The following is a 23,688-nucleotide window of genomic DNA, read 5'->3' as shown; positions in this document are numbered from 1 at the left end:
CCGGACTTTTTTCTTCAAATAAGAATAATTTTTATGTAATTTTTCTATTTAGGGAATAGTAAGTTAGCGCTCAGAGGTGATGCATGTAGTTATAAATAGCTGCTTACATTCTGCATTTTAAAAAAGCTTTCCACCAGAAGAAGACATCTTTGATGCTTACATGCTTGAGGAACACCTGTCAGTTGAAGGTTAGTTTGAGATGGATACGGCCCTGCAGATGTCCGTACTAACTCTATCACATTTCCTTATCTTAGGTGAGGAGAGAAAGGTGAAGATTACATGTTTGTGTATTGGCTACTTTAAAACTTAAAAGCTGTTTCTGTACAGAAAAGCTGTACAGAACATTTATGGATCAGTAGCATAAATGTGTGGATGTCAGTAATGAATTCCTGATGCAAATCATTCAAAGTACGTTTTTCTGTTATGATTGGCACAGGAATCGTTTTCTTTTTGATAGGAGATTTTTGTTTTCCTTCTCTCATGACACAAAGCCAGGGTTTCTCCGGCTTTGCATCAAGAAGCATAAACGGCTGAAGACTTGGATAAGCTTCCCCTTTGCTGATGGATAGCAACAGCACACCGATTGCACCATTGTTTGAAATAATTCTAATATCTCTGTAATGTTTTGTACTTAATTGCCTAGGCTCTCTCAGCCTTAACTCTGTCTTGAGATAAGCTTTTACAGCTATAAATTATAGTGGTCATGAGTAGTAATTATGTAAGCCCGTGAGAGAGAACGTGGGAGTCCAGTCAAAAACCAGTCAAACAGTTTAGATTGAGAAGGAAGGCTGGAGATTATAGCTTTGGATTTGGCTTATGTCGTTACGTAACCTTTCTTATCTTGTGTGTAAAACAACGTACTTCACGTCCTTTGTTTCATGACACTGCAAAAGGAATGAATGCTTGCTTCCACGGTATTTTTGCTTGTGACTATTGTTCCTAACGTTGTCATTTATTGGTATCTTTACCCTGTTGCAGAAATTCTTTTGATTCCCTAATTCAAACTGTATGTAATGATGGTTCCTCCAAGCACCACAGTTTCCCATCCAGTGTTTAACTAGATGAAATTTGTTTTGTGCTTTTGGTACCAAATTGCACGTTGAAGTTATTTTCCAAAAAGAATTCAGAAAGGTTTCTCCTCCCCTCACGCAACACTTAGCAAAGTCTGAAATCACAAGGCATTTTCTCTGCTCAGCTTGTCGCCTCTTGATTATGGGGTGCTCTCTGCCTGTTTGCTTCCTTTATTTTTGCAGGATTCTGGCCATCGTGTCAAACGCTCTTCTGTACGGACATTTACTGCCTGGATAAAGGTTGCTAGTGTTTGCTGGACAAAAAACCACGGTATAATACGATTCAGAAAGCAGAGGGTTTTGTTCTTAATCTCTCTGCTCAGTATAATTTTTAACATGCGGATGGGCTCGCTTATTAAGTTTCTATTTTAGAAGAGCAAGAAAGAGAGGGCCAGGAAAAATAGAAAATGTAGTTATCTGTGTTTTTTAAAGCACACATCATATAAGCTGTCATGAAGAGATACAAGCAAAAATGTGTTATGGGTGTTTGTTTTTTGGTTTGGTTTTTTTTTTACACCAAAATGTATTTATAGTGGGTTTTGACCCCAAAAGCCATTGATGCAGCTTTTTTTTTATGCACTGGTAAATAAGCAGTCATCTGTTTTATATATAAAATATGTATGGTTTGTTCTTAAAAGAAGTGAGTCTCCTATCCGGCAGAGCTTTGATTTATGTACATAGTTCTGGCATTTGGCATGTGCTAAACTATAGTAATCTTAATGCACTGAATAGACAGAATAAATACGTGGAAAAGTATTTAGAAAACACAGACGTTTCAATAACATCAGTTAAAAACCCAATTTCATATTTAGTGGAGAGGTTCCTTTCTTTAACAGATGAGGACATAGATTTGTTACGAAAGTAGTGAGAGTTTAAAGATGAGTTGGAAAACTCGGGTACGGTTCCAGTAGCAAAAATACAAATTGCGATATCGTTTCAGTAGTAGACATAAATATATAAGAAATACCTTCGCAGCACATGCAGTATTAAAAATAGAGTATTTTGTACGCTGTTGAATACAAGCGGAATGTGTGGGTTGTGAGCTCATTTTGGATTTGCAATTCATTCAGAATCCACAATTCCCAATTTCTACAGGTTTGGGGTTTTTTTTCTTCCAGAACATCTTGATTCCAATGTCACGTAGTCAATAATATTTCTGAAACGTGTTTTTAAAGCACAAACTGGTGATTACGTAACTTTACCAGTATAATCCATCACTTACTTATTGTTTGTGCCTGCGAACTATTGCATGCAGTAATGCAGATACTTCATCAAAGCTGTTTTTACAGGTGAATTTCCTAATCCACAGCACATGTTCCTGCAAGCTATTTTAAAACAGACCGTAGCTGAGTCAGTTTTACGAGTATTTTATGAACCCTTTCTAGTATTCTGGTAATTTTCATAAGCTCTGATGTGTTAACAACAAGATTTACGAAGAGAGGCATAATATCCTTAAATCGTCCATCTAGTGTTTATATTTTTCCCTAGTAAAAAATGACCAGAACTGGGTTTTTTACATTTCTAAGTCCAATTCAAGCTTTGATGTTTAAGAAAACAGAGGAATACAAAACAAAAGCTAGAAAAAAACGCCACAACAAGCCAAAAACCACCCAAAACGCAGAAACAAGCAAGTCCCCCTAAAAGTCTGGAAATAGATAATCTGCGGTGATGGGCACGAGCAGCGAGCCAAGGCTCTGGGTGGTTTGTCTGTGCTGGCTTCGTTACCTTCGCACCGCCGCCGCCTCCGCTGCTTTGCTCTCTGTCGACTTTCGCTCCCAGGTTCTTGCAGTTGAGTTCGGTTCCCGTTTCTCAGCCTGCCGGTGCCGAATCCATGCTGCGGAGCCGAGCAATTCCTCCAAGTCCGGTATCTGCTGGTGGACTGAAGGGTGTGTTTCGGAAGTACCTCATTTGTAGAGTTCAGCAGCTTCATCTGTCATCCTCTCGGGCGAGTTCTAGCAGATGGATACCCTGGCATTTTTTTTTGTTGTTGTTGTTTCCCCAGCAGTTTTTCCTTACACAAAAGACTTGTCGTGTATATGACAGCTGGTCTGGTTGTGTCCTTATGGCTGATAAGATTTCCTCTATGTTAGGAAAAAGCTGATGGTGGATGAGATGAGGTGGCCTCTTCCCTCCCCCCTACCCCCCTTATTATATAAAAAGGAGGCATGAAAAAAATGCATTCTAATGAGGCGCTCTGTGCAAGTTCTGGGAGTCCAAAATGAAGTATTAAGCTATTTTTAAAACGGTTCATGATTTAACTGCAGTGTCATCTTTTTTTTTTTTTATTTAGAAGATTATTATTTTGCTTTTTCACTGAATTAGTTTCAATATAATTTCATTCTACAATTTATTTATGTAAGGACCTTACTAAAACTTTATATTGATTGTCAGGGCATTTGGTGGTATACTTAATCGTATAAAGCCCTCTGTCAAATACCAGAAGAACAAAGAAAGAAGCAAAACAAATAGAATAATATGTAAGTACAGTCTTAGAAACAGGGGTGCATCCTTCCCGTGCTGAATTTTCAAGCCAGCAGCAAGTAGGGATGCGTGTACTTTCATCACTTGTGATCTAGCAACAACAACATAAGTTGTTGGGTTTTGATTTTTTTTTTTTTTTTTTTTTTAAAAAGAGGGGGGGAGGAGATGTTTGGATAAGTGGATTTTGATAAATGGACATGCTCTCAGCAGCAGTAAGTGTTACAGCATTACTATAAAGCAGTAGTATCAAATAAGAGAACCTATTTTTTAAATTTTTCTCCCTTTGTTATTTTTCTTCAAATCCCGGCGCTGGAGTTGCCCCCTGTGAAGGTGGTGGTCTGATGCTGATGTCAGATGGCCTTGGGTTAGCTGGCGTGCTGCCTGCTTACCCCCCCGCTCTCGGCTTGGCTCCGGTTCTGGCAGGGTTCCGACCTTCAGGTGCCAGTTCCCAGCGCAGAGGTGCCTTGCTGTAAACAGAAAACTCTGTAATATTTAAACACTCGCTTGCTCTTACCCTCATGAGTGTAAAACAGGGGTGATTGTTCAGTATATTTACGGAAAAAGAAATACAGGGGAGTGGACAGCTCAGCCCTTTGAAGTCTGGATGTCTCAGCATCAGAGCGTCTATCTCCAATCTCCGTGTCCTTGCTTACAAGAGCAGGTTGCACTCGCAGGGCACGTGGGGGAGCCGGGATGGGCACCAGGAGCTCCACAGGAAAACTGCTTCCCAGGCACCGGCTAGTGCGTGGGAATGTCGGCAGCGCATGAGTCTCCATCACGCGTGCAATCGAGCTAGCCTTTGCGCTGCAGGTAGCCCTCCGTAGCGCCGTACGAGCCTGCTCAAAATACATTTTTCCAGGTTTGATGATGTGGATTAATTAATATTTTGTGCAGATGTGAAGGAGGTCTGCAAGTTATTTAGTAGAGATTTTTATTTGTGATAGCACTATCTCCACCAAACAGGCTAGTCTTAATTAATATGTATTTAAATTACTCTTTCTGGAAGTTAGGGAGTTCCCGCAGATAAGTCTTTGAACAGTGTGCGTATTTTTCTCCCTCACCATGGAAGTCAGTACCGAATTACCTACCGTAAATAACCTTACATAACATTTGATATTTGTTTTCTTCAATCCAGCCTTCAGCTTTAATGTCCCAAAGCTGCAGTTGCAAGGTTTCCAAACCGTGTAGCTCACCGTTGAGATCTTGCGAGGGTTGTGCTTTTTTTTAAAGACCACACTGGACCAACTTTTTATTTTAGCTCAAGGTTTCCCTCAGATCAAGAATGTCAGATGAACTAACCGTAATTGAAAAAGGGGTACAAAAATCCGTGTGCATATGCAAGCAGCAATAACTTAACGCCTCGTGGGACAACAAAAGCCAAGTGCAGGTTGAGAAAGTCCAAAGATAATTTCCCTCGGCAGTTAATCATCTGGATTTTCTGACGTGCTGCCCATACTGAGTCCCTACTACTCTTCATTAAAAAACTGAAGCTGTTGGCATGCCGGATTCCAGCTCTGTTTATGCAGAGACCTCACCAAATGGGAGCTGCTTGTAGGCACAAGGAAGAGCCTGCACGTTGTCAGTCCAAACAGCTCTGACCTGGTGTGGTAAGAACATACAAAAATCACCAAAGCAGGAGTTTCCTTGAAGGCAATGCTTTGCAGATCATAGAAGGAGTTTCCTTTGTCTTGCACCGTACAGTGAAACTCAGTGTGAATACAGAGCAAACGCGTAACGAGCTGTGGCAGGTGGACAAGAAATGAGATTTTCCTGTCTAATAATTTCTTGGCCATTGTTAAGGTTACAGATTTGACTGACTTGTCATCGTTTTGACAGAAGTGGGCTGGTACAGACAGCTGCAACAACAGGGATGCAGAAAAAGACTGGTTCAAAGGGAAATGCCCTTTTGGAAAGGGTGAGTAGCAGATTACTAGCGGTGACAGTGTGAACAAAAGCATGGTGAAGCAAGAGGTCTGTAGACTAGGAAGTTGATTTAGCCTTCTCCTACTACAGCCCGTAGTTTTTGGGGGGGTAGGCGAGGGTGCAGGCAAGAACTGATGAAAAATTATCTCTGTTTGAACTTGAGGTTCTGTTTCTCTACTTTCAGTATGGGGCTTAGTGTATTTGTATTTGAGGTTTTCCAGGAATGTTTCGAACAATCGCTTCCTTGCCGTTGAGAAAAGACTTGAAGCGATACTGAGAGACAGCTCTTCAGCTAACATGGAGAATGCTTTCATGATTCCCTACGTATGTTGTCCTTTAATGCCATTGTCTGCAGCCAAGCCCGTTGGTAACCAAGGGTGCTCTGAGTCTTTGCTTGTTTACAAGATAGTTAAATATATACGTTACACTGTTGGTAAATGCACTGTTAATGCAAAACGTGCCCATCTGCCTGGGTATTTTTTCAACTATATAAAAAGCTGTTCGGGGCGGGGGGAATGGTTTTGTGCAAATTATGAGCAGAGGTAGGGTGGTTTCACAGGGAACCCAGCTCAGAAGAACAGGGGGCTTGTGTGCTGCTCCAGCATTTCTTTGGAAAACAAAATGAGCTTGCAGATCTTAATCAGCATTTTTGAGCAAGTGCCCATGTCACTAAAACTGTTAGCTCCTACGGGGAAGAGATAAGGTTCTGGTAAACAAGATTATTCTTTCAGGAGCGTGCTGCAGTGCTGGTGTATGGAGGAAGCTGAAACAAGAATGTTTAATATTATTAAAATGACGACACAGCTAGTGGAAACTTGAAGTAGTCAGACTCTTAATCCTCTTCCTAAGCAATATATATATATATATTTTTATTTATTCTTGCTTTATATAATTACCTTCGGCTTCTGGCTCTTTAAACTGAAAAAGTTTTTGAAACTTGTTGTACGTTTTTGAAAGTAACTTTGGTACCTGAAGTATTTATATAAGTAATCTCTGGGTTCATACATGTTATCCTGTACCTCTTCTATGTGCTTTGGGGGGAAAAAAAAGTGGTGTAAAATGATTGCTTTCGTGAAACCAAAATCACACTTGTCAGATGCTGCATTAGAATAACTCACCTCTGCTACGCTCTTCTGCAATTCAGAGCCATCAGGGCTTCCGTTTCTGTAAGTATCGTGAAGTGGAAATAGGAATCGGACCAGTGGGAAGTGTCTCTGCTGCTACAGGAGTTTAAACCTTCAGGCTTACAACTGTTATTTCTTTAGAATAACCAGAATTATTTACTGCCCCTTCAATTCATGGCTGATGACTTAAATCAGTTTCCACACACTGTGATTTAAGTTCCTTGGGGACCCTGAATTTAATTACTTCTATCTTTTTGTCAAAAGAAGAGCTATTTGAGACTTTTCCCAGCTATTTTGTGAAGCAAGAGTTACGGACCTGTGTTTTCTTACTGTGCTTGTTGTGGTTTGGATGGGGGAGAGAGGTTTTGGGGTGGGGGGCTGCACTGAAAACAGGGAATTCTTATTTTTTAAAATATTGCTTATCTCCCATTTCTTTTTATGTGCTGATGTTTCACTGTCCTGGACTTTCTCTGTGGGCTACAGCAAGAAAAAGACCCCAAAGGAGAGATGAGGGGCAGACACCTCACCGGTGCGCCCCAGCTTGCTTCCCGTGGGATCCTCTCTTTTTACAGCGGGTGAAGGGAGGGCAGAGCGCCGCAGCCGGGATGGGTGCCGCAGGGTTGGGTGGTCTGAATGAGTGCCAAGCACGAATTTTCTGCCAGAGGCAACTGCCTGCTTGGTAACACCATTATTTCTGCAAATAAGAATTGTCTACACTCTCATAAACAAATTATACTCGGGCCTGGCTGGCTGGCACGTTTCTACTATGGAAATTATTTCAGTTAGAGAGAAAATGTGTCTCTATGTAAAACGTTTTTTTAATTAAGTTGTTAAGCTTGTACAATTCCTGATATGGACAAAACTGTACTCGTATGAGTTGCCTCCCTTTCAGGCAAGAGCTGATGTACGGCTATCAAGGTTGGAACCGAGCTTTCACTCAGCTGCCGTCATTTATTTAGTACAACCCCATTTGTGCTAACAGTTAGAGTTTCAGATGGTCACATCATAGTATTTCTTATTGTTTTGCTGTTGTGCTAAATATTTTTTTTAGTTTTAAGAATTGCAAAATTGTTGCATTGAATTTTTTAGCTTTGTCTTACTGGTTCAATATTCATAGTAGCATGGGTAGGAGTATGGGGAGTACGACAGTTTCAAGTCTTGGCATTGATTTGCAAGGCAGGTGCCATATAAAATGTTTTCCTGTAACGGATGTGTTGCTTTTTGCCAACATAATGATGTCTTTCTAATGCAGGAAAGCTGTAGCTTAGACCCCAAGATGTGAAGGAGGAGGATTTTGCACTAGAGGGCAGTGCTGACCGCTGCATATGCGAGGGCTAAATTGTACCAAAGATTTTTGTTAACCTGTCTGTAAGGTCTCTTGCAGCTCTGCAGAAATATTGGTTAAATATTGGTTGTTGGAAATAAGCACAGAGTTTCCTCCTTGTTTCTTGCAGGTTTACCACATCTCTTCTGACAGCTATGAGACGCAAAACCAGCACTATGGAAGGAGCTTGACAAAGGAAACAGTAAAGGACGGTAAGAGAATTTGTGTGTCAGAATTTGATGCTCTTGGATATTTTTCATTTCTTTACTTATTTATAGAACCATACGGAAAAAGTAGTCTGTGTGTTCCCGTTTTAAAAGTCCTTTTCTCTCCTCTTGCCAGATGGGTCTTTAGCTGTTTCCTGCATCATTTGAACTACCTGTTGATCCTAAATTAAGTTCGGAGTTGGCTATAACAGCAGTGTAGACTACGGGAATTTCCTCGTGTGTCTCTTACTACTACTACTAAGGGCATGATAGTGGTAGAATTCAGTTTCTTTGCAGCTTTGAAACTATAATGAAATATAAATCTTTTAGAAGTACTGAATATTTTTATAATATGTATATTTTTATCTCTAGTTGTCTTCTGTGAATATATCTTGTCTTTTATATTAGAAAGCCACCATAAATGCATCTTTCGATTTAAGAGACCTTCTTGGTTGAGGTCAATCCATATGTTGCTCTACGTTAACAATAAATAACACTGCTACCATCATCATGCTACTATCAGTTTGGTGATAACTATTTCAAACTAGTTATTAATTGACATCTGTTCATCTGTCCCCCACCGAGGGACAGAAGAACGCACGCACCAACACACCCCCACCTCGTCCCTGAGCTGGCGCTAACTTGTCAGCTCGGTCACTCGTGATACAGAGCTGCTTGAGCTTCTTTATCCCTGGAGAATTTAATGGGTCTGTGCCCAAAACCGTCCAGGTATTTGCTAAAATGACCTGGGGAGCAGGCACCGTGTTCGTCTACGGTTTGATTGATACATTGACTCGTTAGTTTTATTTACAATCCAAGCCCAATCTGTAGTATTATACAGCAGGCCTTACACAGGGGAGGTGACTGAAGGTATCAGAGATCCTCAATTCGCTTCTGATTTAGTTAATAATTACCTGAAAGGAAACTACATGAACGCTGTCTGTTTCTTCAGATCGAGTACTGTTCTCATCCCAAAAGAAATGAAAGATGTTTGATTTCTTTTTGAAGGTGAAAATAATCCCGAAACGTGTCTATATCTTGCAGGCATCTCAAAGTTTTTCCACAATGGGTACTGCTTGAGGAAAGATGCGATAGCTGCCAGCATTCAGAAGATTGAAAAAATTTTGGAGTGGTTTGAGGGCCAGAAGCAACTCAACTTTTATGCAAGCTCATTACTGTTTGTTTATGAAGGTTCGTGTCAGGCAACAACCGTGCGGTTGAGTGATGTCACCTTGGCAGAGAAGAGAGGAGTGCCCAAAGGACTGTTATCAGGTGGAGACATACTGGAGTATAATAATAATATTCATGTAATAAATTCTACAGAGAATGGAAAAATTGAGGCCTCTGTAAGTAAAGGCCTGTCCAAATTTTATGCACTTCACAAAAAGGCGTACTCCAAGAGGCACCACAGTCAACTCTCGCTAAAAGTTGAAAACTTGGAGAAAGACAACGTGTGGAAAAGCAGCACATGCATTACGCAAGAGCATCTGAACGGAAACGTTATACCCCAACTGGAAAAAGTTTTCTGTCACATGCCAGCAGAGATCAAGGAAAGCGCAAATGTAGAAGTCCGAATGATAGATTTTGCTCATGTGTTTCCTAGCAACACAAAGGACGAGGGCTACATTTATGGTCTGAAGAATTTAATCACAGTACTTCAAAATATTTTGGATAACTAAATTCTTTGCTATGGTTTTTATTGGGGGCCAATGATAAAGAAGAGCAACAACATGAAGAATTTCTGCACTTGTAATGCTGTATAACTGGGTTTGTATTGTTCTATATTTTATTTGTCTTTGTACTTTTGGTAGAAGGGTTTAACTTTTTATAATCTCACTCAGGAAAATAATTGATAACTAATTAATGGAGTGTGAAAGGACGAAGATACTTGAGATTAAGCAGGATAGGTAAATCAGTAGGATGAAATGTGTATGGTTGGCTTCAATCCAAGGAGTACAGTTGTACAACAAGCAAGGATTATGTTAGTTCCCATAACAACTTTAGCGTAGATACCATTTGCCCACTTAGCCTTGACACTGAGCCGTATCTCAATTAACAGGTTTTTAGAAAACGGACTGAAAACTCTAATGCGCAGGATTGATGTCCTCAGAACTGCCCTCTTGTGTTTACTGTATTTCAATAACTGGAGTTAACCCTGCTTTGAGAGAAATCCCATTTTGAGTCGGCAGTCTAACCTGGAAGCCCGTGTATCAAAAAGCGCTTTTCAATGTCAGGGGACGATACTGCTGTTCTTTTAGCCTTGGTTGGGGGCGCTTCCCCTCTTGGTGGTTGTCCCTAGCCGATGTTCACCACAGACAAGCTACAACGTAATTTCTGTTGAGGTGCTAAGAAAATGCTGGAGTAAAATGCCCTAACAGGCTTAAACTGCACAACTGCTAGAGAAACTGTTTGTTTCTAAGAAAGAGTAAAAGAATGCAAACGCAAGGTTTTCTGGGAACCGATTTTGTTTAGGAGATTAACTTGATCTGTTAACGGAGTGTCTGATGTTGTGACTAAGGGAAATGCCTCACTGCTTTGTTCTGATGGCCCTCCTCCAAAAACATTGCTTTTTAAAAGCAAACTAATTGAATGGGGAAACAAAGCGTTTTAAGTAAGCATACAGAGATTTCTCCTAGCCCTTTGCCGCTTGTCTTTTTGCAACAAGCTTTTCATGCTTCCACTGACTGGAAACCGCGAGCCATACAGGTGAAGGACCCTTGACTGCGAAGATCCTGTTCAGCCCTGGAGCAACCAGACATACCTCCGTTTGTTGCAGCGGAGTTGTGGCTCTCGTACCCTGGGCTAAAGCCAGCTCTTTTTTTTTTTTTTTTAATGCTGCATAGGGAAGCTGTGTAGTTTGAAAGTTATCCCACTTCCTTCTTTTTCACAGGAAAAAAAAAAATCAAGCTTTCATATGGAATATTTGAGATCAGGATGATGTATCCAAAGCACTTTGGGTGTGTCTCTTCTGTATGCTGTGTACGTGGCTGTCCTACCACGCATATGTAGGCAGCTAGATGAAAAGTCGGGATGGAGGAGTCTGGCCATCCATAGAGCAAGATTTTAATGCTTTAAGCAAGCCCCAGAAGTAAAACTTTTTAGAATGGATTTGGTCATTGGAAACATACATCTTTTACACGCGGACTTAATGTGACACCGTGGCCTTGCTGCTCTCTCTGTGTGATGTCCTGCACTATGCACTCATTTGTGTACGCGTCTTTGCAAGTTCTTGATTTGACGTGTGTTTTTCTATATCAGAAAGAGATAAATAGTTTTTCAAATACACTGTTTTAAATCTGAAATTTTAGCTCTCTGAGAACCTGGGTTAATTGGAAGAAACAGGGTATTATGTATAGAACTGCATTGTTTAAACTTTAGAGCTAATATTGGCCAATACATTCAAGAATGAAACCAATCTGTTAGTAACAGAATGTTTTTGAAGCATGGGAAAAGATGCTTGCAGGAGAGGCAGTATCATTTTGTTGAAAATTTTATGCAAATTATGGTGAAGTATGAGGGGAAAATACCAGGAAGATAAAATAACTTTTTTCTACCTGATATTTCCATTGCATCCTCTAGTTAATATATTCCCAACTCTCTGTGAACTAATTTAAGCCATATTCTAGGAAGAGTTTGTGGTTTTATTTGCTTTGATGCTGGTTTCTCTGTTATGATTTTGTTGTTCTATCCCGTAAATAGTTAACACTAGAGTAGCCTAGGCTGGTAGTGGCCTTGTATGATAAATTGACAATGTTTTATAGAAAATACAGGGGGGGAACATTTATACATCTGAATTTTTGTCCTCTGTAATTCATCTCTTCTGGATTTTAATCCATTTTGTGCCGGAGAAATCAGACATCTGCCTCAGAGAAGTCAGTTATTGGAAAATGATCTGTGTGCTCTTAGTATAAGCTCCTTCTCCTGTCTCTGCTTTAAGATATACGTCTTCAGTGTTTGAATGCTCTTTAAGTATTGATTGTTGTGTTGACTATGGCAGTGTTTGTAATGCACCTGGAATATTGTTCAACTGTCAGAATATTTTGAATAAAAAAAAAATAAATAAAAGTAATTTTATCATGTTTTTTTACCAGTAGTTATTATGGATGTATATCTGTTAATTTAAAATGTAACCTGAGAGATGACAGTATTTTTAATTGAAAGTTGTGTAAATAAAGCTTGCTGTAGAGGTGTTTTGGCATAGTACCAACTGTGAATTTTTGCCTGCAGAGGCACTATATTCACATTGCTCTTGCACATTTTAGATTTGGTGTTTCTAGTGTCTTCTACCGCACTGTTTTTCAGTTATAGTTGGAGATGTATTCACAGAAATCGTTAAACAGATAACAGAATTAATTAGAAAATGAAGAGGGAGCCACTGGTCACTAAATGTATGTATTGCCATCGATCTCCCTCCCTCCCAGTGACGTCCCTTTTGTTCTCTGTACAAAGCGGGACAGTTCCGTGGGAATCTTTACGGAATGGTAGCAAGACCTATAGGTATTTCTGCCCCATAAAACTGAAAGCAGGGCCCTTCCCCGCACTCGTGTGGTGTGTATGTCGTTGATGAAACCCGTCTGGTTTGATTTTAAGCAATAAGAGTTTGATTTGGCAGAATCACTTGTCGAAAGGGAAGGTCCATGGAAGCGTTGTCATTCATGTACTCTCTGAGAATATACTTTTCAGAAAAACTTTCTGCCTAGGTGATTGTGCGAATTGTGTATAGGCTTACCTAATGGGAGCTTGAATTGTATAAAGTTTTATAAAAAAAGCATTTACATATATGGTATTTTTGGATATGGGTGGCATTTGTTGCATAAATTACATTGGAAATTATTATAGCATTATGAAATGTTTAAAATATTTTAATCAAATCATTTTATGAACTTAAACTGGAGACTTATAGTTGTGATTCACATGAAACTTGCACTGGTTTTTTTTTCTGCTGTAATGCATAGTCCGACCATTCTTTTTCATAACCCTACAGTTTTGTGGAGAACTTTTAAAGTACTCAGTAGATTAGGAAATCACCAGTTTGCTTTAGTTTGATTAACAGAGTGCATATGTTCCTGAAATACTTCAGTGCATACAGTATTTTAAGTAATGTTAGTGAATTATACATCTATACATCGTGTTCTCCCTTCAAAATACAAAGTACTATCAAGTATAGGAAGGAAGTGGAAGGAAGGAAGGAGACCCGCGTCCACATCTGTTTAAAGTTAGGATTAGTTGTTCATCATCCCTCCAAATTTGTTTATTTTTTTCCAAGTAAACTTTCCTCCTGAGTGCCACCTTCAGCCCTTGCTCTGGTACCACACATGACCTCCCATAGCATCATTGCGGAATGATTTAAAGTGAAATTTTTATTTCCTAAAAAAAACCCTCATGCCCCATAACTGCTCTTAGAGTGAAGGTATTGAAAGACACCATCCAAATGCCTCAAATACTGTGGGAAATGCAATTTCCCTTTTGCACTCTCCCATGAAAGGAAATGGAGGAGGAGCAGAATGTTAGTGGAGAGCGTACTTTGGGAGGCTGGATCATAGGTTTTATGAAACTTCTTTACCTGTGTTTTTAAGAGGGCGTTTTGGGGGCAAGATGAGCGACAGCCAAACCGCATGAAGTTTTCTTACTGCTGTTGACATTGAGGTTTGGGTTTAAGGAGGTAGCACAGTGGGGAGCGGGGAAAGTTTGTAAGGAGCCCCGAGTAGGACATTGGGTCAGTTCTGCAGTGCGGGTAGTCGCTACGGATAAGATCCACAGGCTGCGAGTTTTCACGTATCTCGCAGGGAGAATATGCCCTGCATATTCAGCGACTTACAACAGACCCTTGTAGGACGTTACCTGGGAAGTACGTTCCTCTCCGTAGCCACAGGCCAAATACAGCCCATTTTCCATGTTCATGGCCATCTATAAATGAAAGTTGCAGAGAAGGTTGTCAACCCAAGGAGAAATGTAACTGAGCAGAGTTTGAAAGGGGAAGGAGGAGGAAAGCTAAGGATTGTACAGCAGAAAACACACTTCAAGGAATATCTTCTACTGTTGTCTTGTTTAGTGGCGATGGGCCCTGTGTGTTTGGAATTTAGTTTGGTTGTTACATGACATGCAACAGCAAATAGAAGAAAGGTACTTTAAACACACCTTAGTTTGAATCGTGTGCGTTGTTTCAAATAGTTATTTTATTTTTTTAAAAAAAAAGTGACCTATGAAGTAACTTCCAAATATTATGTGTTGCACCTGGCTGTAAATGAAAGTAGAGTGCACAAAGGCACTTTAATCCTCTGGGAACTGTACTGGAAGGTAAATGAAAGCATGTGAAATTGCACCTGATGCTGTGGTGTTGCTTTTAAAATCTAAAATTCTACATTAACTATGCTTGATGGATGAATGTATCTAGTCTAGTCTGGTCTCGATTTCTTTGATTCAAGTGTCTAAAGCCGTCACTCGATCTCCTCTAATTTGTATGTGTTTGTAATTTCATTTACTATATTTTGCCATTATTGGACCGCAGGGGGTATTGTTAATATTACCTGTGTTTATTTTATAGAACATTGTACTATGCTATCTATCAACTTTTGTAACTTAATTATAAGTGCTATTTAGGGTAATTCTAATAGCTGTATATTTGGCAAATTATTAAAATTTTCTGCAAGTGACTTGCAAGTATAATGGGTTTCTTTTTAATACGGGAAGATTGTTTAGAAAAATTTTTCTTGAATATACCTGCACTGATTAATCCTTTCTTTTTCCTCTTTTCTATGTGCTCTATAACAAGTGTTTACCTTGGATTTACCAGTTTTGCGTTACCACCATATTTTTATCATTGCATCCATTGCTATGGTTTGTTGGGAATACCTGCCTTTATACAAGAGTCACCTCTGTAAAATGAAAAAATAAAAATCCAACTCCACACGCACACACACAAAAACCCCCAAACAGAACTTGTTTTTTGAACAGAAGTGTGTGTGTTGATTGCTCTGTTGCATGTGAATTGTTGGTCAGCGTTGTATTTGATCTCCGTAGCAATCCACCAATCTGTTTCCTAAAACCTTCTTCCCTGCTAGGAAAAGCTTCTCTGCTTGGAAAGAGGATTGGAAAAGACAAAGCTGTCCCGTTTACCGAGACACAGAAAAAAAAAAAAAAGGGGGCAGGTGGGGATTTTTCATAAATTTGGGGCAGTCCAGGCCTTGATGAGCAGCTAGGCAATGGCTTGTTTACTCCAGAAGAATCAAACCTCAAGATTACCTTTAACGGTTGATTGAAAGCTGTAAAAAAGGGCATTAAAGCTGAACTTGTTTTTTCTCCTTGTCCTTTCAGAAGAGGGTGAGTAGACAGGCAGTAAAAGGAAGGCAGAGCTGAAAATGTGGAAAAGCTACACTTTTCCTTTGTGCTCTGGGTTGTAAAGCAGGATCCTGTGAGTTATCCTCACCGAGGATGTCATCTGAGCTGCATATGAAAGAATTTACTGCATCTGTTAAGGTAGGCAGCAGAGTTATTGCTTTGCAGATGTGAAAACTAAATTAAATTAATCAACTGATGGGCATCACGGTTATAATTGTATTGGAACAGTTGCTGCCAATTAGTAGTAGTTTCCAGCTAAGGGATACTTGTGGACAATGCCTGCAGTTATTTTGGAATATAGAGCAAAGCAGTCTTATTTTACACCATACCTTTGATTAAATGAATTAAATTGTTTATGCAGGACATCTGTATCTGAAATTTCCATAATCCTTTAAACTCATCCTGGAAAACACTGAACAGGTCTGCGAGAGGCTGCGTATGTTGTTGGTTACAAGCCCTTTTGCATCCATGCTCAGGTCCCTAATTCTGAAAGCCTGTAGGAACAGCCTTCAGTTTCATTGTAAATCTGTTTGGTTTTGGTGTTTTGTGGGGTTTGTTTTGAATGCGTTGTCTTGCTTGTATACCAAAAGCTTTCTAAAGGTGTTCAGTAGTGTTAGTATTGTCCTGTGGGTCTGTGCAGCTCCTTCCTGCCCGTGCTCCAGAATTGAAGAAATGATTAAAAATGGGGTGAGGTTACAACTGGGGCAAGAAGCATAGTTTTGTGAGGATCTAGTTTTTGTGGGGTTTTAAATTTTAAAAATCTGCATGGTGGCTATGCATTGAAGAATCCTCTAAAAAAAACCCCACTTCCTTGTTTTAGAGTGACGGAGGAACCAGGCTCCTTCGTTGCCTGCTCAAACCACTTGTCAGTGAGGTATCGTCCAGTTGGGGGTCACCCCATCTCTCTGCTGTCTCCTTTCTTGTGCCAAGGTGAAGGTTTGAAATACGTCAGGGAGCTGGCATGGCTGAAAACTGACTCAGACAAAGAAAATTACACATGGGGAGGTGCAGAGGGGATCTGGGGAACGCACAGAGCCCCCTTCCCCCCCACCCGCAAGTAAATCCCATCCAGGACGGATGTGGAGTTTAGGCTGTTCAGATACAGCCTGGTGTGAAGGGCAAAGCTACTATTATGTAAAGACCTACTCGTGCATCTTTGCTAGCACAGCTATCGGGTTTATTTCCACCCGCCTCCGTTGCACAAAGTGTGACTAATGGCTGACGGATGCTAAATGTTACAGTCCCGCTCTCGCCTTGCCCTGGGCAATCTGTTCCTGTGCCCTCTTTGGCTCAGCCAAGGCTTGCTAGTTTCACAAATTACTAGTTTTCTGCTGTCCTCAATTCCTTGATTTGGCTCATTTTGGGGGAGACAAGCATGTCTTCTGGGCACAGTGGAAGTGGTGAAAGATTGTGGCTGTGGAAGGGGAATGGGATTGCTAGAGATCCATTAAGGAGGCTTACCTTTAATACTGGACATTTCTCTTCATCTCCTGTTGCTGCTCTGCTGTCCTTGCTTGTACTTTTTGTCCTTCTTGCCATCCCCAAACATAGACTTCCACTAAATGTAACTTGTTTTAGTTTGTGGGTTAGGTCATCACAGGATTTGAGGATAAATGTAATCTAGAATACAAACTGTAAAATATCTGCAGTCAATATACATTTTCCTCTGGTCGTCTCTATGCTTACTCTGACCCTCAGCAGAGCAAATACATCTACCTATATATCGTGCAGCACATCTGAAGGGCAGCCTATAGCCTGCTGCGCTGTATGTCCCCACTGCTGGCAGGAAAGAATTGGTGTCAGCACACACTTTGGTTGATGAAGCGTAAGGAGAAATTGAGTGCAGCTCATTTTCCCACAGCTAGATAAGCTTTGCAATGTGGCTAACAATAAAAACTTGATTTTTGTTAGCAAATTCAGTAGATGTAAATTGGGCAAGCAGATGGGAAGCCATCAAATAGGTACTGTGCCAAAGTACCAATTTTGCAAAATTACTTTTTAAAAGAAAAGCCAGAAACAAACCAGGAACAGCTACGAAGAAAATACGGACTTCTTGGAGTTTGGTCAACCAAACCATTTGTTCTCAAATACTGTGAGTCTGCAACTGGAGCAGCATCTCCTCAAGTGTGTACTGGCGTCCTTTTTGCACGCAAAAAGCCTCCAGCTTCTCCAATACCTGTTCCATGTTTGTGGGTAGGAGAGGTAATTCCGGAACAACATCATGTTCAGTAGCAATCACAAACCATCGGCAATTTGTATTGGATCTCTATTCGATCCAATCAGAAAACAGTGTAAGTCCATAAAAGCAGTGGTTCTCCTATAGCTTGAATACTCTGTGTGGTTTTCAAAATATTGCTGGAAAGCGGAGCTGGCTGGACCCTCATATAGAATCACATGGCCTTCTGTTAGGTCTTACCCTGTTTAAAGTTACCGTGGTCTTGCTTAGCTGGGGACGATGCATCTCCTGGGACCCTGCTCAGGTCACCCAGGGCATTTATTTGCTCCAGCCCCGCTGGTCAGGGCGTCTTCCTCCTCCATTAAGCTACAGTTGTTGCCACGGGCTTAAGAAATAATTACTAATACTGTTGCTGTTCTTGATAAAGAAAAATAATGTTCTTGTGAATAGACAGCATGGCCTCATGCCTGTTTTCTGCTCTCTTGCATCTGATTTTTACTAAACGAGTATTAAACCTGTCGTTTTAAAAGGAACTAAGAGACATATTGTAATTGCTTTTATTAGTTAAACTGTTTTTGCAATCTGTATGAGGAAAATGGAAGCAATACGGTGCAAAAAGAGCGATCCAGGCATCAAAGCAACAGTTATCTGTCTGGGTCAACAGATGTATTTTTATGAGGTTGTAATTATCATTGCAAATTAGAAAAACGGACTGCATTACAAAGAGACTTGAGAGCTGGGCAGTTTGCACAAGGGCTTCTCTTTCCTTTGTGTTGTTAAACAAATTAAATGAAAATCATGGCCCATACGCATCCTTTTCATTAAATTACAGTTCTCCTTCAAAATGCATGTAACTGGATTTTTCGGTCTAATTAAAGCCCAGCAGCTCATACAGGTTTGTGGGAGGTGCTTCTGAAATAATCTGAAGGTTTTCAGCTGCCTAGATTGAGCTCTCTCTGAAAACTTGCATCTGACATAAGTAATTTTAGTGCTCATGGCAGTTCTGAAGCTTGACCTAAGTTTAGCGTTTGGTTACTTATTGCTGAGAGTAATATAATTGCAAAGACATGAGTAGCGTTAGACCTTCGTGCAGCCACTGAAGGAGAAGTATTCTTGGGGAATGTAAAACATGCTCCTTTTCAGGGCTGGCAACTTTTTGTTTAGTGGCCTTTTTTAAATTAATTGTACAGAGGGAAATACAATGGTAAAAAAGGGAAAGAGTGGAAGAAGGCGGCAAGTCTCCAGTGCTACGCTTCCCCTGCATCCCTCTTCAGTCGGGGCTTTTACAGACCTTAGCCCACGGACTGTAACGACACATTTGCGTTTCATCAGCTTGAATCAACGACGACTTCTTCCCCTGCCTGGCAGCTTTTTGGGTCCATTTGCAACATCGGTACCCCAATATCTGGAGCAAGGAGGCTCGGGGTCTCTCTCGTGCCATGATGGTGCCTTGGAGGGGCCGATAACCAGCCAGGCTCTGGCACGGCTCATCTTTCACATCCACTTGCAGCAAGACAAGAAACTATTAAAACTCCGTGCAGAGAAGTAAAATGATGAATCACTTAAGCTGTAAAAGCCGGTATACCTCTATGAAAATAGCAAAGACACAGAAGTACTGAGCACGCCCTTGATTTATGCTTCTTTTTTAACCTTTTTTCATTTTCAAAGCTTCTGTCTCACCTGGTGCTTGCCAATACTAAAGCAACCGCAGTGTGTGTCGGAGCAGTTGGCAGGACAGCCAGCGTGGGAAGCCTGAGAAGTGAATCAGAAGGCCTTCATAATGCAAAACTTTTTTGCCAGCAGGAAGGTGCCACTTTTGGCCCTCAATTATGTTCACTTTGTCCAAACGAAAGTAGCTCCCAGGGTACAGAAATCAAGACAGAATAGACAATCAATTAAAGAAAGGAGAGGGGGAGAGAACCAGGCAGAAAAGGAGGAATGCGTTCATACGGAACTGGGAGTTTTCCCTTAAAGAAAAGTGCATTGAAATAAAAGAAGAGTTTGTTGCTTGTGAAGCATACCAGTGTAATGGGCTAGTAATCAGAATCACTGATTTATTCACACTAAAACAGAGCCTGGGAATTGCAGATGGGCTCCCTTAACCTCATCTATGTTACCCTTAAATCCCAATGCTGGCTCTCCCCCTGGGGGCCGCTGCATACATTGCATGTGACTCCTGATAGAGTGGAAAACTGAATTCAGTTTTTGCCTTTAAGTGGCTCTGTCATTTGGTACGGAAAATTAGAGCTGTTGCATTTTGTTTGGTATTGATAAACAAAGACTGTTTGGGTCCACTTTTCTTGGGGACGTCAGCAGGAGCTTTCCTCTTGGAGCATGTTTAGAAAAGCCCCTTTTGCTCCTCTGATCGAATTCAGTGCCATTTCCAGTTGCACACCATTATTTTTTTTACTCAAATGCAGGCAGCACAAGCTGGGCTCTGCAAATATCAGGAGCTGTTGGAAAATGCTGTGTGTTTGTGTTTCAGCTGTGTGATACCTGTAGCTGCCAAGCGAGGCATCCCAAAATCAATGTTCCAGTTGCCTGGGGAGGCAGTGACAACGCGTCAGTCCTGTGCCTGTCATTTGGGTTAAAGTGGAGACTTGGTTAAACAATGATAAAATTTTGAACTGTCAGTTGTAAGAGTATTTTTTGGAGGACCAGAGGTGGAGACGCTCTGTGACTTGTGCTACAGGCAGGTCACGTTGAGGGGGTTGGGGGGAGGTGACTGCTGAAAACCTCCCCGAATTTCTCTCCTCTGCTTGGAGATCTACAACTATTTTCTTTGGCAGTAGCAGCTGAGATACTGCCGACAATAAAGAGAGCTGCTCTGCCCCAGTAAAATGCTAGAGACAGTGCATTAAACCTGACCAAGACAGGTTTACTACTGCATATCTCTCGGCTTTATAAAGGTATATTAGAGAATTCATTCCATACATTAATGGGATTATTTCACAAGACACAGAGAAGTAATGGAGCTCTTATATCAGTGGAGTTGTGGTAAATAGTCTTAGTACTAATTATGAATTACCGATTACAAGCAGGAGCACTTTACCAAGGGAAGCTGTTGCACATGCTCAGTGCCATGTGTTACAGATATTCATGCATTTTCTCTAAAAAAAGTGTTTTTAAGGACATCAGTCTATGATTCCCTCAGCTGTGTGGTTGTAATAGTTATATTTTTAAATGAAAATCTGCGAGGGTTATGCTACAGAGCTGAAAAAGAGACCCTCTGGGAGATAAAGGTGTGCATACGGGAAATACCAGTTCCTCCATGAGGAAAGGCTGCTGGCTTTGAATGAGAAAAGAATGAGAATAAACCCCCAAACTCCTCCGTGCAGCCTCAGGAAGTGCCAGGCAATGAGGGGGCAGTGGCGAGGGAGGGGGACACGGCTGGCAGCCGGGATGTGGGAGAGATCCCCGATTTTGACTCCAGTTGAGCCTTCATCTTCTCACTCCTTCAGTTAAAGCTCCTTAATCACAATTTTCTCCAAAAATTTGCCCTCAGAAGTAGGTTAGAGATGAGCTTATAACCAGCAGCCCTGCCAGGGTCAAGAGAGAGAGGGTTTTGAGCAAGAGGGCACCAGCTGCTCCCTGCGATGGTTTCTCTTGCCCCCCAAGGATGGTGGCAATGATCTTTGCCAGCAGCGGGCACAACAGCCTGGCCATGCAGAGCAACTTCAACCAGAAACCTTGCTGGAGTGCCCGAGAGCATCATGTTAACCTGCTGACTTACGGAAAAAGATGGAAAATGCTGGTTTTTTTTCAAAATCCCCCTATTTATTTAGTAGTGTAATAGTCAGTGGAAGTTGAAATAATAACAGGATTGATTATTTTCTTTCTTTACAGCAGCCTGGGCTGGGTTACAACCAATTTTGGAAGCAGCTTTGGAATAATTTTCCTTCTAGTTCTAGGACAGCTCATGTAGGGAGTTGCTCTGGGTTTTACCCTCTGGCAGATGGTTTGCATAATGTGTTAGGAACAGCATATTTCACAGAATAATTGCCTTTGTAGCTCTTTGCACGTTCTCAGTTGAAGATGCTGCCCTAATGCTGGTGCATGTCTGTTAGCAGTGGGGATGTTAGGGGCTCCGGCCTGCAGCTGTTGCCTGGCCATCTTGTACGGGGGATACAATGTGCTGTAGGTTTGCACCGCCAAAGGCTTCTTGATTGGGTGGAAAGACCAAGTTTTAGCTACAAGAGAGCTCATGAGAAGGGACAGAGGCTGGAAAGACAATGGATGGGCTTGCAGGGAGCTTCCCACCCCTACCACCATTCGGGGAGAAGGCATTTTCCTCCCCAAGGCACCTAGAAGTGATTTATCACAGCAATGAGGTGCTGCACAGGTAGAGGTAAGGCGGCCAGTGGAGCTCATCCTCATCTCCTCTGGGCTGGACAGAGTCCGAGCTTTGAGCCAGTTCACCTAGAGGTACATAGAGCTGAAAATAAAGCTGCTCAAGTTTTTTTAATCTCTTCAGATGGGTCCTGGCTCCGGATACAAAGCTTCCCACTCCTACCACCAAGCAGGTGCCTGGGAGGTTTCTGTGGCTGGTCATCCCTAGCTCATGTCCGCTCACGCAGGCACAAGGCTGCTGAAACACCTAACTGTGGAAGGAAAGTGGCCTGTATTTTAAGGAAATCAAAAAACTTGTAAAAGGAAGAAAAATAGTAATGCAATTGCAGGCCTTCTGGCTGTTTCACAGTACTCAGGATCATTAAGAAAGGTGCAAAATAAAACAACTATTTGTGGACAAAATGAGACTGTTGAGAGTAATTTTGACTTTCTTTCCTTCTCTGATCCTCTCTTATTTTCCCTCCCACCATTCCTTCCTGGTTGCTCTTGAAATAGCCACAGCACCTATTTTTTATTAAATAGAGGAGAGGCAAAGCTTCTCCAGAGCACCCTTCTGCGTCAGGGCCAGCACACATACAGCTCCCGATGACAGGAGACCCTGTTCCTGCTCTTTGCACACAAATGCACCGATGCCCGGGATTATCCTGGAAGCAGGTGAATAACCTGTCAGGTGATAACTGCCTCCATTGAGCATGCAGTGCCCGCTGCTCTCCCAGGAGAGGGAGGCAGCTTCTTGAATTGCATTCGGGTGATTCAGTTGATTTTTGCAGAAATATTGGCTACAGCGCTTCAGATCCAGCTACAAATGGCCCAGCCAGCAATCAGCAGCACTCCCCCTCCTTTAAAAGCCCCTCAACCAGGCAAGTACTGTAGTTTGGCTCTTTAGTGTTTATTAGTCTACTGGGAAGAAGCTGCTGGAAGTCTGTGGAAAATATGAAATAAGTTCCTCTCTTTGCTTTGGTCCCTTATATCTGTTTACAGGGGGCCTGCCCTGCTGCTGGTCAGCTGTCCTCTCTGACCAAGTCCTCTGCTTGGTGTAGGGGATGTGTTGTGATGAAGCATCCAGGTTCATCAAGAAAGCAGCTCCATGATGCACGAAATGGTATACTGAAATAAGAAAGTGCCCTAGCACGGAGGTGTGGTCTAGAAGAGGTGAGAACTTCCCACATCCCTCTCAGTTGCCTCATCAAAGTCTTTCTTGTGTTTGTTGGGAAATAGCAAAGCATAAAAGAAAAGATCTAAAGCAAAACATCTCATTCTCTATTTCATGTTATTATTTATTTTTCATCTTGTGACAAACATGATTTTCTGTTGGCTTACCTGATGGAGTTGGAAACATGAGGGTGATTAATGCTTACAAGGTGTTTTTATTTTATTTAAGCATTTAGCATGGGGATTTCTCTTTAAAATCCACCCAGAGGAAGTCTGTGGGGATTGGATGGTGCACAGGTGAAAAGCTGATGTGGGTCCTCCCTTACAAAATGCATCTCCTTGCTCTGTTTTTTGTATGAGGGAGGCTGATAGAGCCAGTGTCACCCTTGAGGATTAAATATGTGCATAAAGTGAGTAAGGGCTCAGTAAAACTGGGAATGGCTGGGAAAAGCCTCTGCTTCCCGATGAAAAGCTGAGGGAGCTACTTACAGCTTTGCCAGTGTTTGCAGCAGGATTTCTGAGTTGGGTCCAGCAGCAGAAACTG

The 23,688-nt window shown here is 41.5% G+C and overlaps 1 protein-coding gene across 1 annotated transcript in view; it reads left to right on the top strand.

Moving 5' to 3' along the window:
* Positions 1-14,781, top strand: part of IPMK (inositol polyphosphate multikinase) — a 44,379-nt gene extending 29,598 nt beyond the window's left edge. The window contains exons 5-6 of the mRNA XM_054832316.1: positions 8,053-8,134; positions 9,173-14,781. Coding sequence (XP_054688291.1) covers positions 8,053-8,134; positions 9,173-9,807 — 717 coding nt within the window. The 3' untranslated portion in view covers positions 9,808-14,781. The remainder of the gene's footprint in view (positions 1-8,052; positions 8,135-9,172) is intronic.
* Positions 14,782-23,688: the final 8,907 nt, after the last annotated feature.

The sequence above is a fragment of the Grus americana genome, chromosome 7, assembly GCF_028858705.1.
Source record: "Grus americana isolate bGruAme1 chromosome 7, bGruAme1.mat, whole genome shotgun sequence".
Lineage (NCBI taxonomy): Eukaryota > Metazoa > Chordata > Aves > Gruiformes > Gruidae > Grus > Grus americana.
Note: the sequence above shows the minus strand (reverse complement) of the source record. Positions and strands in the feature narration are given on the sequence as shown.